This window comes from Lynx rufus, unplaced genomic scaffold, assembly GCF_022079265.1.
Source record: "Lynx rufus isolate CCGP_SWC_20201006 ecotype Redwood Valley unplaced genomic scaffold, mLynRuf1.p SCAF_1, whole genome shotgun sequence".
In the NCBI taxonomy this organism is placed as follows: Eukaryota; Metazoa; Chordata; class Mammalia; order Carnivora; family Felidae; genus Lynx; species Lynx rufus.
In genome coordinates, this window is record NW_025814823.1 from 7737783 (window position 1) to 7753827 (window position 16045).

The following is a 16045-nucleotide window of genomic DNA, read 5'->3' on the forward strand; positions in this document are numbered from 1 at the left end:
CCCCCCCCGAATAAAAAAAAAATTAAAAAATCTTTTAAAATAGTTACAACAGTGCTTTTGAAGCTAAAGGTTAGGACTCGATTTAGTCTATTTTTGTTTAGAGAATACAGGTAGGGATTACAGGTAAATATTGGGGGATGGTGTCAATTTATAAAAAGCACTTGGTTGTTTTTGGCATGAAAGTTGCAGTATAAATTTAAGTATATGAGAACCTAAAACTCCATTGTTCTTGATAAATTCTCCCAAAGTCTTACTTGACTAAAAAAAATTTTTTTTTCAAGTGTGCATTTAGAGCTGTTTAAAGTTTGCTGAAAATCAGGGTTTAAAATATGAATAAAAATTAGAGGAGCGCCTGGGTGGCGCAGTCGGTTGAGCGTCCGACTTCAGCCAGGTCACGATCTCGCGGTCCGGGAGTTCGAGCCCCGCGTCAGGCTCTGGGCTGATGGCTCGGAGCCTGGAGCCTGTTTCCGATTCTGTGTCTCCCTCTCTCTCTGCCCCTCCCCCGTTCATGCTCTGTCTCTCTCTGTCCCAAAAATAAATAAATGTTGAAAAAAAAAATTAAAAAAAATATGAATAAAAATTAGAAATAAAATTATGAATATAATTATCTGTATATGAAAAAACAAAGTTGATACTACAGGAACATATTTGGATAGTTACGCAAGGATTATGTAAATCCTAGAGCAGGAGTAACAAAACTTTTTATTCTCTTCAGTGTTGTTGAAGTTAGAAAATTTTTACAACCCAAGTCCTTGAGTCTCTAGATGCAACCTTCACCTCCTAAAGCTAAAAGAAACTGTTTATTTTCTGATGAACAGATATTTCATTTTAAGGTGATACTGGTTTTAGTTAACCAGTTTTGCCTTACTGTTGAGAAAATTATTTTTTTAAACATGTTCAAAGTGGGTTCCTGTGCTGTTTTGTCACTTTATAAAACCCATCTTTATCCCTTAACCCCCCCCAAATTAAAGCCATTTCAAGAATCTATCTTTTAATGGTAGTTATTTTAAGTAATTGTATCATAAAAAGTATTCTCATTATTATTATAATTTTTAATTAATACTTGAAATATTTCTGATAGTTCTCTGATCTGGCTATAAGAATGTACATTGTCTGTTAATAGTAATAGCTCTATTCTCTTATTCCTAAATTTAGTGGGTTTTTTTGTGTTACACCTAAATCCTGTGTAATTGTTTTTTCTGCCATTTAAATCCGTTTACTTTTTCTCTAATCTCAAATACTCAGAGTTGAATAAAACCAACTCTCACCCCATCCACTCAAGGGAATTGCCTTGCCATCTTAAATCAGGAAAGAGAAAGGAGGGAAGATCTTAGATTTTTCTCTTCACTTCTTAATTAAAATTCACTGTGAGGTATGTTTTTTTGCCACTGTGACTGTTGAATCTCTGAAGGTTGCAGTTTAGTGTGTAAACTTTCATAGTTAACATTAATTTAAATAATTTCTATTATAATAGATTTGGAGACTCTCTCATTTGTTATAATGGCATTTTATATATGACTTGTTTGGGAACGGTGGAATGATTATTTCCATCCTTTTCTCCTTTGTAAGAAATCCTTTCAAAGTCGGCTTTAAAATTAATTTAAAATAATTAATTGAATTTAAATTAATTTAGAGAAGCTCAGCTTTGAAATCAGGTAGTCTGTTATTCATAGTAAATATAAGGTCTAACTGACATGGAAAATGAGTAATACCTATTTCTCAGGAGTATGCCGCTAAAAGTTTTTGTATACACATGAAATTTTCTTTGTCGGAATTTGCTGTCTCTGAGTAATCTTGTAGTCCTGATGTCTCCATCTCTTTTAGACACTCTGGACTCTTACCAAGATACACATTGCTTTTATTTTGACTCTTACCTTCTAAAATAGGTTTAAGATGAACTGAAACACATTGTTAGAGCTCTGAAGTGATCCTGTTAGTAGCCATGTGTTCCCTTGTAACTAGGGATTAGTGTATTAGTAAAATGCATGGACTTCTTTTCTACCCCAGAAATTAAGGAATTGATCATACTTTTAAAGAACATGCCACTATTTTCGAAAACTTTAGACTTTGGAAGTTTTAAAAACTAAAAATAAATATATAAAAGTGATAGAAGAGGAATTTTTTTTTTTCCCTTTGGAAAATATATTTTGGATCAGGCCTGATTCCTCCTCCTCCTCTTCCTCTTCCTCTTCTTCTTCCTTTTTTTTTTTTTTTTCCTTCAGAATTTCACGTCTTAGATGTGGCAGTAAAAGAGGTTCATTCTTTAGTATGTTTTAATTAAACCCAGATTAACATTTTCTCTACATTTTATCACTTTAATGTTAGCTGGTATATAACTGGTAAACTCTCATTTGTCTTAGAGTTTAAATTTAGGTCAGCCTATTGGCTGTAATCTTCCAAATCTAATCACTTGAACTCTAATTTATCAGGTTGAAGTGTCGTTCCTGCTGAATAGGGAAGTTGTTCTTGGGGTATACAGGAATTAGTCCGTCGTCTTATTTTCTGCCTTCTGTGGGAATGCATTTTTACATTCTAATGACCAGTTCTAAAAGATTTTTAAGTGATTAAATGCTTTGCGTAATTAAATTCTCTAAGTAATTAAATTCATGATTCAGTGTGTTTTAAACTTAGTTTGTATGTACACATAAAATGTGGGCCGAAGTGTGAATTATGCTAAATTATCTCCTTGGCTGACCCTTTTGAAAGCTGAATTCAAATGATATCATTAATGAGTCTTTATTATGCTTAGGCATTTAGAATTTAACATGGTCACCATTTCAGAAAAATATTTTGGATATTCATTTGTTCTTCATGGACAAGATAGAGACCGTTTGTGAATTTGATGTACAGTCTCATAATGTTCCAGTAGTTGTTAAAGCCAAACGTACCATGCCATTGAATATCTAAACTGTTGCAGCATAGTACAACTGTGAAGAAAATTTTTTTCCATGTGATCTCCCTGTAAAATATGCCTGTGATCTCACAGTAAAATATTTGAAATATAACAGAAGTTACATGTGATACTTGTAGGCATTGAAAGCATTGGAGCCTCTGGTACATTTTTATTATATCTTGATTCTTCCCATATTTTCCTTGTTCTTAAATGTCTTTCTTGGCTTTACTCTCACTTAAATACATGGCACTATATTATTGGGGAAATACCTTAAGTACTTACGAAAAAGAAAATGATTAATTCTGGAATAAAGACACTTGTGACCTTTATCCTGGTAGAAGTGGTTTAAAGACATTAAACTTGAAACTTGTTGCTCAGTTTTGAGGTAGTCTCAACCTCCCACTTCTCTAAAATGTGTTAGGATAGTTTGGTATGATGGGTATTGGACAATCAAGGCAAATTTTACGTTTTCTGGGGTTAAATTCTGCAGCTGCAGTGATTAAAATCCTCAAATTTGATTAAAACGTTTCCTTCAAGAAATGTGATTATACCATCCCAAAATGTGGAACTTAGAAATGCTATAAGTCCTTTCAATAAAATCTTTTACTCAGTAAATAAAGCACTGTGGAATAATGCCTAGTAGATTCACTGTCTTTTTTGGGCTTAAAGTGTGTTAACTTACTATATTTGATTTTTAAATAGACACCAAATCCTACTGCAAGCGAGTTTATTCCTAAAGGAGGATCAACCTCCAGGCTGAGTAACGTGTCCCAGTCAAATATGTCTGCCTTCTCTCAAGTTTTCTCTCACCCGTCCCTGGGAAGTCCTGCTGCTGCTGGCTTAGCACCAGGTAAGTTGAGTGACTATTTCCAGTGAGTTCCAGAGAACATATCCGTAAACACCATTTGCTATTAGTTCATCAGAACTGAAATTGTATACTTAAATGGTTCACATTTGGACACATTATGGGTTTTGTGTTGTCGGTTTTGGTACCATAGATCAAATTTGTAGTTGAAAATTTTAAAGCAAAATTTAAATATGAACAAAAATTATATATGAGCATGTGTAAAAGCACACAAATTTAAAGGAGAAAATGGTTTCTTATAAAAAAGATCTACTTGGACCGTAGTATTTCCCTATTTTTTAAAGTCAGTAATAATGCTGTTTCATTCAAAAGCTTCTGTAAAAACATCAGAAATAGAATATTCATATGTATATATGCTTCGAAGTCTTAATTTTATAGGAAATTTCTAAAAAATAATTCTGTATCATTCTAAATGTAAGTTTAGATGTATTGCCTTTCCGGTGTTTGATTATAAATCTATTGTAGTAGTTTTAAATTGGGTGAAGTATAAACAGTAGTAGGAAAGAAATGCATTAGGGGTCATCGAGGTAGAGAAAATCGTACTTTTCTTTTTTTTTTCCACATTTACCCATAATGGCAGAAGAATTTGAGCAAATGCATTTGTACACCAGGGGTCCTGAGGTGTAGTTCACAGTGACCCTTTGTGAACCATTTTCTTTGAAGTCCCCTCTTTCATTTTAAAAATTAATGCAACTTTTGCACTCCATCACATTAACATTTACTTTAATATAACAATATGAAAAACTTCTTGGATAAATAACATCATCCCTCCCTACTACTCTGTACCTTAATTAGGAAACCAAGGTATGGAGAATTATGTTGAATTTATATTAAGTGATAAAGTGGGTTATGTTGTGTTGATAAACTGTTTGAACTGCTCACACAGATTATGTTTCTAGAACCTATGCCGGATAATGACCACTTAGCCTTGAATGTTTCAAAAAACAGAAACAAAATGAATTACGGATATACTAATGGAAGCCAAAAAGTCCACCTGGATCAGCCTGGAACTAGTTCTGCCTCCAGAGCTTAATCCAGTTAGTGAGATGGATCATTGGTTTTGATACCGCCATTGAAATCAAGGATCTTTTTGAGATGCAGAATGAGAGAAGATGTTGATAATTCTATGGAACAGAGCGTGTATAAAGTATCGAGTGCATTTAGAGGCGGAATAGCCTTGTGTTGCGAGGCTTTTATCAGAGCCTCCTTCTGCCACCTTTTTCTCTCTCGCTCTCTTTCTTCCTACTCCTCTCCCCTTCCCTTTCAACTCCCTCCCCCTCACCTGTCCCCTTACCTTTTCTTCTACTTTGGCTCTTTCTAGGTTCAGTTGAATTTGTAAACATTTTCCCTTCTTCCGTAGAGAGCAGTGTCACAGTTGAACATCCCTGGTAGCCTAAAAGTTTTACTTGTAAGTAATGTGCTATGATTTTTCTCCCATTGAGGTGTGTTCACATTGTTGACATGAACATAGTCTACGTGTCAGCTGTACACGTAAACTTTCTTAAAGATTGTCCAGACTTCTGAGCAGTGTTTTCATAAAGCACCCACGAGAATGGTGTCCGTATGCCAGTCAGAAAACACCGACTCCCTCAATGAAGTGCCAATTTATTTTGGCCTAACAACACATCTTCTCTTGTCTCAAAAGTAAATATTTTGTTCACACCTGTGATCAGACTAGTTCAAGCTTGCCATTAAAAAAAAAAAAAAATAGGCCTTTTAAATATTCAAAGAGTTAAAATGTCAGAGAAAATTTTAGATCTTGAAAGCTTTTAGTTAAAAATTTTATTAATGCTGTGGTACTTCTTCCAGCTCTTTAGTAGGTATTAACTTTTGTGTAGGTGGGTGTTTCATTGGTCTCAATTGGGTATCACAACCTAAATTTAAGATGAAATTAATTAATTTAAAATGTTAAATTAACTGGGAAACTATGTACTGTTCTATATAGCTCTAACATTAAAAAGGTCATTTTACTTCCTATTAATGAAAGTAATTCCTGTCTGGAACCATTGGAAATGGGTCAGTATATCATATTAAATGTGTTCCTGAATACCTCTTATTTAAAAATTATTTTTCATTCAAATGAAAATCAACTAACTAATAAGCTAAAGTATTTTCCACAAATACTGGAATGATGAGTGGTTTTGCATTTATTATTTCTTCATATTTTCTCCTTTTAGTTAATGGCTTAACACTTTCTGGAGATGAACAAAGAGAAAAAAATTACGTGTCCCTCCAGTGTCTTCCATCACTTCTTACCCACAAATGTTCTTTTTTTCAAGGCCTGGGAAAGGATTTTGGTATTTCCACTTTAAAATTATAGAACCAAAAAAGTGGTAGAGCTTATATATCTACCTTAGTGGGGATTTAATTTATCTCTGATGCTACTTGTCTACTGTAGATGTAATCTGTTAATAATTTTCAGTTTATAAAGTTTCATTTTCTCTTTTATTTCTAGTTTAGAAATGATTGCCCTTGAAAATATGTCAAGTTACTGTGTTTTCCCCTAAAAAACATGAACCCTTAAAACTTTTGGCACACAAATGTAAACTATAGCAATGTCATTTTCATCATAGGTGAAAAAAAATACATATTTAAATACATCTTTTGGCCCAAGATGTAAAAATGTTTGAACAAAATTAAGTAGGTAATTAGATTTGAATTTCTTCAAATTAGAAGGAATAAAAGCATGCCTGGAAACACAGTAGGTCTGGAGTGAAAAAGTTTCTTTGCTTTAAAATGTGTTTTCATCACTTTTAAAACCTGATTTGCATTTTGAAAAAGCTTTAATATACGAAGTAAAATTTTATACAAAAGTTATTTGAATTTATTCAGAACTAATTAGGTTTAAAGGGTAGTTACATTGCTAACAATGTACAGCATACATTAGGTTTCCATTGAATTGTACACGTAGCCATTTTATTCTCCTTTAAGAGATTGAGAATCTACAGGCTTAGCTGTTGTATGCACATTTAACCTAAGAACAGTAGCTAGGTACATTCTAAGTATCTTCTATGAATAGTTGTTAAAGGAGTATTTGGGTTTAGGGCGCTCCACTTGGACTTCATTGTCTTTGAGAACCCTTACAGTTATATGCATATTTTTATTTCGAAACATGTATTTTTCTCTGGTCACAAGATGTATTTTTCTTCTGGGAGAAGCACAACCTTCTGAAAGTTAAGAGCCGCCGGCTTAACACACACTTAGCAAAATTTATTTCCAGACTGTATTTTAGTAAGAAGATTTCGAAAGTGACAGTTAAAGATCTATTTTTTTCCCAGTAGGTCTTGCTTTAGGTGCAGTTTTTGAATAGATCTTTAGAAATGAAAATATGACTGCACTAAGTGCATGAAATGATAGTTTATGTTTTTTTTTTGTGCCATGAAAAATAATCTTGTCATGAGAGCTAATTGCTGACTCTTTTTGAATCAATTTTTCCTAAGAGTATATTTCTTGACTTGATAGTAGGCTGAGTAATCTAAATCTTGCTGCACTTCAAGTTTAATTGCCTCAGTATTAACTCCAGTCCATTTGAAAGTGATTTTAAGACAGGTACCAACAGGAGCATACGTTTCTGGGCAGTGTGCTGGTGTATCTGGTGGTTTAATGCACAATTGGGAGTCCAGATTTGAGCATCTCTTGAGCCCCTTGATTGCATGTGGACACTTGGGAGGGACAGAGGGAGTTCTTGAATTTGGAAATGCCATCAGCAGTTTATGAATGACGAAGAGAGCCGTACCTGACTTTCAGGATTTTCAAATAATTCATTTCTTTGAGATGAGAATGGTGCAGATTTTTGGACCATTAGATATATTTTATTGTGAATTATTATGGCAAATGTCAGCTGGTTGATTGGGGAGAAGCATTTAATTATTATACCAAACTTACCATTTTTACGTAATTGCATTTGTTATACATTATATTGTAGTATTATAGAAAAATCTCAAGAAAATAAGCTTTTAGATCTAGGTTTTTGAAATGAGGGTGCCAAATTGATGGATAAAATTAGCTAGTTTTCTTTATTCTTCGGCTTGGTCAGTGTATGGGGGAAGAAGGTGACAGGAAAGGAAAAGGGGAAATTAACACATTTTCATCGTTTATTAAAATACTAAACATCATATATATAATTTTATGTAAATATATCAAATGGTGCTTAAGCAAGAATAGTTGTTTTTGTAACGTCGAAAGGTTTGAGTAAGAAGATTTTTTCTTAAAGTTCTATGCTAAAAAATGATAAAGTTCTGTGATTCATTAGCTCTGTGGCATTTCATACCATACACGAACAAATGGAGGCTTAATTCATTTCATTTGCGTAGTAGTTGGTTTCTGGAACAATCTGACACTGGTCATTGATCTAGGTGGAACTTTCTGGGGTTGATATAATTGAGCCTTGTGCTGGTTTAGAAGTGACTTTCTTGACAGATTATCATCTAGCTTCTGCTTTGTCACTTAAAGTAGAAAGGAATTCATTGGCCAAGCAAGGTAGCTCAGGGTACGTTTGAAAAGCTCGAATAAAAAAGAAAATGATGTCTGAACACTGAACTAAACTCTGTCTTCTCTTTTGTCCACTAGTCCTAGTTCTTTCTCTTTGTGTTTAATGGAGTAAGTCAAAATCTTTTCTACGTGATAGCCCTTTTAGGTATTTTCTTTTTGGGACGAGTTGTATGTATGTGTGTGTCCATATAACTGATCAGTTTGTATGACTGAAAAACAAGAGAGAGGACAAGCTGGGGTATATTATTAAAACTAACAAATTGTATAGGTCAGAAGTTACGAACTCCTCTAAGTCCTTGTGGCTGGAACACTACTGTGGATAAAGTTAAATCCACAGATATGTGTGCTCAGTTAGCTGTATCACTACTCTGATACCCAGCTAAGAAGTGTGTGTACCTTTGGGAAAATAGGAAACTCTGCTAATAGGTTGAAACTCTGGTCTTGCCAGTGGTGAATACCTAAGTTCATATTTAAAATTTTGCCGTGTATCTTAGGCTCTACATTGAAATCTCTGAAGGCATTAAAAACTTCATACTCTATCATTTTAGACAATTTTATGTTGTATTCAATGGTATAATTACTGAAAATAAAATTATAAAAAATATGTATGTAATTCTTAAACATCACCATGGTTTTTATAGGATGTTACTCTGAGTAGGTTTTCCTGTAATTATTTTCCAGAAGTCTACTATTAAATGGATTCTGTGGGTCAGTCAAGTAATCTACCATGATTTTATTTTGATATTTCAGTCTGAACTGATTTCTCTGGATTATTTTTATACTTAATAACAACAGAGGTAGTTTGGCATGAAACTATTCTTCTAATTTGTAAAAATATCAATCTGGATTTCCTAAGCATATTACAGATTCCTTAAGAAGGGCCATGTCATTTCTTACCTAGCACAAATTTAGGCATATAGATAGTGCCTAGGAGGTGCTTACTCATTTAAGCTTCACTTTTGTCTTGAGAAGAAATGTTTTCATTGGTCAGTGTCTCTCAAATACAGTGAATTTTAATGATTTCGTAAACGTCTTTGAAAACTTCTTAAAACCGCAAATGTTCGAGAGAATATAGATGCAAATGGTCCTATGAGAACAGCAGTGTGCCTGTTGACAGTTTGACTGTATCAGAACTAGAGTCACTTTGTGTTTTGAGGTGCTAAAACCAGTGAAAATATTTATAAGTATTATTTTTATATTGCATGTTTTCCATTTTTTTGTAACGACTTTGTTTTTCAGGTATGTTCAGCAGAATCACTCAAAGGTTTCCAGGTTTTCTAATTGGGATTACTTTGTATATTAAAAAATGAAATAAAAATATATAGTTAAGATCAGGGCTCTCTGAGGTTTTTGTGAAGAGGACCGTTTCATTGGCCTGTAATGTTGAGCTCGTCCTAGATGGAAACTGCTCTTTGTATGCATGTATAATGCTACAGATGGTGATGTCCCAGGGAAGATTACTAACAGTAGAACCGTAGAGCCATAACTGGGTTGGGAGTGCCTGCGGGCCTATATTCCCTTCCCAGTTGGGAATTTCAGGAAACTGAGGCGAGACGTTAATGGCGCAGAGGGGGATGTGGCTGCTGCAGCTGGCTTGGAGACCTGTCAGGTAAGGTTTAATAGCTACCAGTAGATGTTCTACTGGTTGGGGAATCCCTGCTTAATACCTCCTGTTAGGTTTGAGAGTTCCTGTTGCGGACTTCCTGTTTAAATCTCATGTATTGGCTGACTTGTCCCTTACCTGTGGGGTAGGGGCTGGATGGGAGTGGGCCGGGGTTCCCTTCCATTGTAAGTTCAGTAATCTACAACTGCAGCGATGTCCCTGCTGCTCTTTGGCTGCTTTCCTTGGATCATGACTTGATTGCCCTTAGAACATGGCGCTAGTTACAGTAAAGTAGCTGTGTGGCTTTTGGCACACACCCTTTGATCCCAGTGTTTTAGCACCTTCATTTCTATGAGAAGGTAACTTTCGATGATTTTAAACGTCTTTCTAGCGGAAAATTGTATTGTTTTGTGACACGTGGATCTACAGGAGATAGGTACACTAAAAGGAGTCAAACATGAACACAGTGATGGGGCAGAGGTAGCAAAAGGAGAGAAGAGTTTGATTTCTGTACTAGACCTAACAGGGACTTTAAAAGGCATCGGACTTCCTTGACCTGGTCTGTGTACATGAAAATCCCACCAAGGCTGCGTTTGTATCGTAGGGGGAGATGAGGGGAGTTTTGTTTCAGTAGTGTTAAGATTAGCATCTGGTGAATCAGGGTTTTGTAATGGTTCTGGATGAACTGAGGCAGAGAGAACATAGATTAGTTGAATGCCCAAGAACACTCCTGATTCCCAGCTGAATGTAGAAAGCTACAAGTCGGCCTCTCACCTCCCAACCTTGTCCCTTTAATTCAAATAGGTCGAGAGCTCAGGATCATTTCTTCTTTAACCTTTTGGTTCAGTGGTGCTGGTAGGTACTCAGCGAGGGAGAGTGTGTGTGTGTGTGTGAATAAAATTACCGTGCCGTGTGTTATATGTCTAGTTAGGAGTAGTCCCCTAATTCTACAGGAACGACTTGAATGGTCGCAGCCTCTTCTGTATCTTGAATTTTCCCTGATCCTTCTCTGCTTGACTAGTCAAATTCATATATGAAAGTCATCTATCTGTTTTCTTACTCTTCTCTGCCTTTCAGATGTACAGTCTGAGTAGAGCATGTGGGAAGGGGCCTAGAAAAGAGAGGAATTAAGAGATGTATCTGTTTTAAAACCCCAGTGCACATAGGCTTGTAAAGCCTCAACATAAATACTAGCAAACACTCAGATGTGGACTGCATGTTTATGGTGATGATGTTTATTAGTTCCGGATTTTTTTAGTCACGAATCTCTTACACATTGATATGTCCGAAATGACATACTTCCTCATGAGTTCATAAATATCTTCCTGTATTTTAGATGCGGTTCCCAGATTTTAGATTAGTATTCCTATAAGTAGTAACTAGTCGTTAACGCTCCCTTTGAGGGGTTTTTGACCTTAAAGAAAACAGTACAGATGAGTGGGATGCTAATACAATCATTGTCCCCCAAACTGCCCTCTAGGCGGTAGTTACTATGGATTGTAACCTTATTGCCCACTGTTTGTGGGGTGGTGGTAGGCTAACTGCTGAAACAAACATCCGAACCGTAAGGGCTTTATATGACCAATATTTATTTCTTGCTTTTGTGATAGTCCAGGCCAGATATTCAGGTCATCCGAGATGCTCTTTTCCACGTAGTCAGTCAGGGACCCAGATCAAGTGATTTCTAGGCATCACTCTAGTCAGCTGGGAGAGGAGGAGCATCAGTGGGAAGTTGCAGGGACAAGCCTGGAAACTGTCTCGTGTCCTGTGATGACTGTCCACCCAAACAGGAGCTTCTGGGTTTCTAAGCGGTGCAGTTACGTTCGCCAGCCTTTGGATGTAAAATTTTAACAGTTGATCCTGGTTGTCTCCTGCGTATACATTTGGGGGCATTATCTTATTTGCATCTCTGAGATCTATTTTAAGGAAACTGGCAAAGAAGCTACAATAAGTGATTTATCTAGCATGACAGGGAATGAAGCTTTCTGGCATACTTGATTTTTTTCCCATCAGAAGCTTTAATTGTCAGAACTTGAGATCTTCAGCAGTTTTTCACGGAAAGACTTCTAAAACTTGTAGTTCTTTGTTGCTTCAGATCAACCATTACCTTTTTTTGGTGACTCTTGGTCAGCTCCGTGTGCCTCAGTGAAGGCACTGAACCAGAATACAATTGATACCCTTTCAGGTATCAGAGTTTGTGAGCAGTTTGTTTCAAGTTACGCAGTGACTCAGATTCTTTGCCCTTTCCGTTGTCCTCTCACCCCCATAACTCCTTGAAGGTAAGGCCTTTTTCTTGCTCGCTGAGTCTGTTAAAGTGCCTGAGTTCAGTGCCCTGAATGGACAACTCAGGCAAGTTTATTTGAACCACTTAGTGAGTTCTTACTGGCTTTTTATTGGTGATGGTGTGGTGCTCTCAGTATCTCTACCATGAGGGTAGTGGTTCTCAAATTTGAGAGCCCATCACGATCCCCCGGAGTGCCTGTTAAAACCTACCTTTGCCGAGTCCCATCCTCAGAGTTTCTGACTTCATAGGTCTGGGGGAGCTGGACTACTGACTTTTCTGATTTGTTTCCACGCGATGCTGATAAGATTGCTTTTCCTGGGAAGCCATTTTGAGAACCACTGCTCTTAGTGCTCTATGCCGTCTTCATTCCCCTTAGTGCACACAAGTGGGAGAGGGGTGGGGTGGGGGCGGGGTGGAGAGAGAGAGGGAGAGAGAGAGAGAGAGAGAGAGAGAGAGAGAGAGAGAGGATCCCAGGCAGCCTCCATACTCAGTGAGCCCCTGCGCTCCATCCCATGACCCTGGGATCATGCGTGACCCGAGCCAAAATCAAGAGTTGGACGTTCAGTTGACTGAGCCACCCAGGCGCCCCTCTCCTTTTTTTCTTATAACCCCTTTGTTTTCCTTAGGAGGAAGGAAAGGGCCGAAGGCTGAGAGCACACATACATTTTTTGATGCTACTACTTTTTTTTTCAAAGAAAAAGACTTTGAGGGGTGCCTGGGTGGCTCAGTGGGTTAAGCATAGGACTCTTGACTTCAGCTCAGGTTGATCTCACAGTTGGTGAGATCGAGCCCCGCGTTGAGCTCTGCACTGTCATCGGGGAGCCTGCTTGGGATTCTCTCTCTCCCTCTGCCCCTCCCCCCTCATGTGTCTGCAGCTCCCATGCATGTACATGTGCACGCTCTGTCTCTCAGATAAACTTAAAAAGAAACACACTGACTTAGGGACTTGAATTGTTGCCTGTGAACAAGGTATATGGGCTTTAAATTATCCTTTGAGGCTAGTTTTGCTTTTCTAGCTCACGACTATGTTCTGGATGACTGAAGTGATAAGTATCCATTGAATTAATTGTTACAGGGGTTCTGAAGCTCATTCAAGATCATAAACACAATAAAAAAACAAACAAAGTGGGCAGTGGGGATTTCTTCCACTTTAGTATTGGTAATGGGGCAAAAATGTTGTAAGTTAATTATTGTAATACATCTAATTTTTCAGAGTGCCCGAAAAATGAAAAGCATAAGTACCATGGCTCTTTAAAGTTTTAAACCTCATGGATCTTGAATCAGTAATCAGATATCTTTTGTTTACACGTTGCATTTTAGTATGTATGCTTTAAAGTTTTTATGTAGAGACCAACTAAATTGTTATTTATGCTAGAGAAATAAGAGAGATGTTTATTGATTCAATCACAACATTTTCTTGAAGTCAAATTTCAATTTTTGTTTTAAATTTGGCATTAGTTTTTATTCATTGGAAAGAAACCCAGAGCTAAAATTCTAGTAACTGGTATTAATCTTGTTATTTTTGTGACTATCTATAATTTTTTAGAAGCAGACACACTTGTCTTGGAGTAAGATTCTTGTTTGTAAACAGTGCAAACATAATTTGTCACTATGAATGAAAAACACCATTTATTCAAAGACATTCGCTGTCACTTGGGAAGAAAAAATGGTTCTTTTGATCCAGAAAAGTTAGGTTTGTTATGAAATATTTGCCCTCTCCCCATATTGTTTTAACCCTTTGTTTAAATAATCTAAGTGTTATGATTTAAAAGATTGCCACCATTGTAGAGGCTAGGGAAGGTCCTACCGTTTCAGATCATTTGGCCAGGTTTAGGAACAGGCAGGTCACCGTCCTGTTTCTTCAAATAGTATAGCGATCAAATTAAGTTAACCTATACCAAAGTGAGTTACTATACAGGCTATCTAGTATAGTATATAGCTCTTAAAATTACAATTCATACCCTAAGAGTGGTTTTTGAAAACGTGGATAAGGTATTCACATTTTTAGAGGTTTAGATACTGTAGTTTACACGTAGTCTATATTGTAATGATATTTGTCAAATTAATTAATGAAAACTCATAAAAAAATAAGGCTGTTGGTAGAGGTAAGGCTGAAGGTAGGCCAAAGGGATGAACACAGTTTGTAGACATGGGAAACCAAACAGGTGTGCAGGCTGTGGTCTCCATCAAATTTGTTAAGAGTATGTAGCTGATGGCACTCGGGTTGAATTCATCATTGGAACTCAACTGTGTTTTCCTAACTTTGGCAAATGAGATTAAATAAATTTTGTGAGGCAGCTGTAGGGTACTTAACAGATTTTTCACTGCTTTTAGTGTTTCTAATAGCCAGGTAGTCCAGGTACTTTTTATTACAGGTATATATATAATCAGTCAAAATGAAGTATGATTATGTAAATCACTTGCCAAAATTTTCTAGATGTTAGGAGAAAACCAGAGATGGAAACTGAGTTATATTTATTTTGGCTTGATCCGTATGGCTTCTATTAAAGGTTACTTACATTAAAAAAAATAATAAAGGGGGCCCCTGGGTGGCTCAGTCAGTTAAACTTTTGACTTCCCCTCAGGTCATGATCTCACGGTTTGTGAGTTCGAGCCCTGCATCGGGCTCTGTGCTGACAGCTCAGAGCCTGGAGCCTGCTTCGGATTCTGTGTCTCTCTCTACCCCTTCCCCGCTCATGCTCTGTCTCTCAAAAATAAATAAACTATAAAAAAAGAAAGAAAAAAAACATAATAAGGAAAGCTTTTTGGAGTGTGTTGAAACTTTTTTTATTGTGTAATGTAATGAAGAGAAAATGTTTGTACTTTTAATCAAATATAATTTTTATAACTGAAGTGTAATTCAGTAGTTAGAGAAACATTTTGTGCTTTTTCTTTATATTTTCTTACAAGTAAAAATACTGCTGTTTCTTTATATACTTCTTAAAAGAATGAAAAAGAATACATGTGCTGTCTTCATGGTCTTACTCAAATAATTTTTAAATGAAAAAAAATTTTTTTTTGATGGAGTCTTTAAAAACAAGATTCAGGTTTCTTCTACTATTAGTATATTAGAAGGCTTAAGGTAGGTACTGAAGGATAGCAAAATAAGAGTAGAATCAGGTATACCCCAAGTACTAGAGGTTCTTTGAATCCAAGGTACAGTTTACCATGAGTCTAGATTTTGGACTTAAAGAGAAGAAAATTGTTTCGTCATACTTTTTAAAAAGAGTTTTGGGGCGCCTGGGTGGCGCAGTCGGTTAAGCGTCCGACTTCAGCTCAGGTCACAATCTTGCGGTCGGTGAGTTCGAGCCCCGCTGGGCTGATGGCTCAGAGCCTGGAGCCTGTTTCCGGTTCTGTGTCTCCCTCTCTCTCTGCCCCTCCCCCGTTCATGCTCTGTCTCTCTCTGTCCCAAAAATAAATAAAAAACGTTGAAAAAAAAAATTTAAAAAGAGTTTCATTGGTAGCCGATGATTTGATTCTGGTCCACTCTATGTGCGATGTATTTGCATGTAGGATGTGAAGCTCTGCTACCTTCAATTCAAAAAGAAATCTACGAGGCTGCCTGATGGCTCAGTCCATTGAGCCTGTGACTCTTGGTTTCAGCTGAGGGCATGATCTCATGACTCCAGGGAGCAAATCCTGCAATTGGGCTGTGCGCTGACAGAGTGGAGCCTGCCTGGGATTCTCTCTCCTCCCTGCCCCTGCCCTTGCCCCTGCCTTGCTCGGGTGCTCGTGCTCTCTTGCTCTCTCTCCCTCTCTCAAAGTAAATAAGTAAACATTAAAAAAAAAATCTATGAAATACAGACTTCACTGGGAATTTAATTTCCCTAGGCATAAAAACATAATATCTACAAATTTAGATCTTGTATGTCTTAACCAGAGTAAGGGGCGCCCGGGTGGCTCAGTTCG

The 16045-nt window shown here is 36.7% G+C and overlaps 1 protein-coding gene across 5 annotated transcripts in view; it reads left to right on the forward strand.

Moving 5' to 3' along the window:
- The window catches only part of PAN3 (poly(A) specific ribonuclease subunit PAN3), a 134816-nt gene that overhangs the window by 56643 nt on the left and 62128 nt on the right, over positions 1-16045 (forward strand). For all 5 annotated transcript variants that reach the window (XM_047078176.1, XM_047078184.1, XM_047078185.1 and 2 more), the window contains one exon: positions 3596-3743. In XM_047078176.1, coding sequence (XP_046934132.1) covers positions 3596-3743 — 148 coding nt within the window. The remainder of the gene's footprint in view (positions 1-3595; positions 3744-16045) is intronic.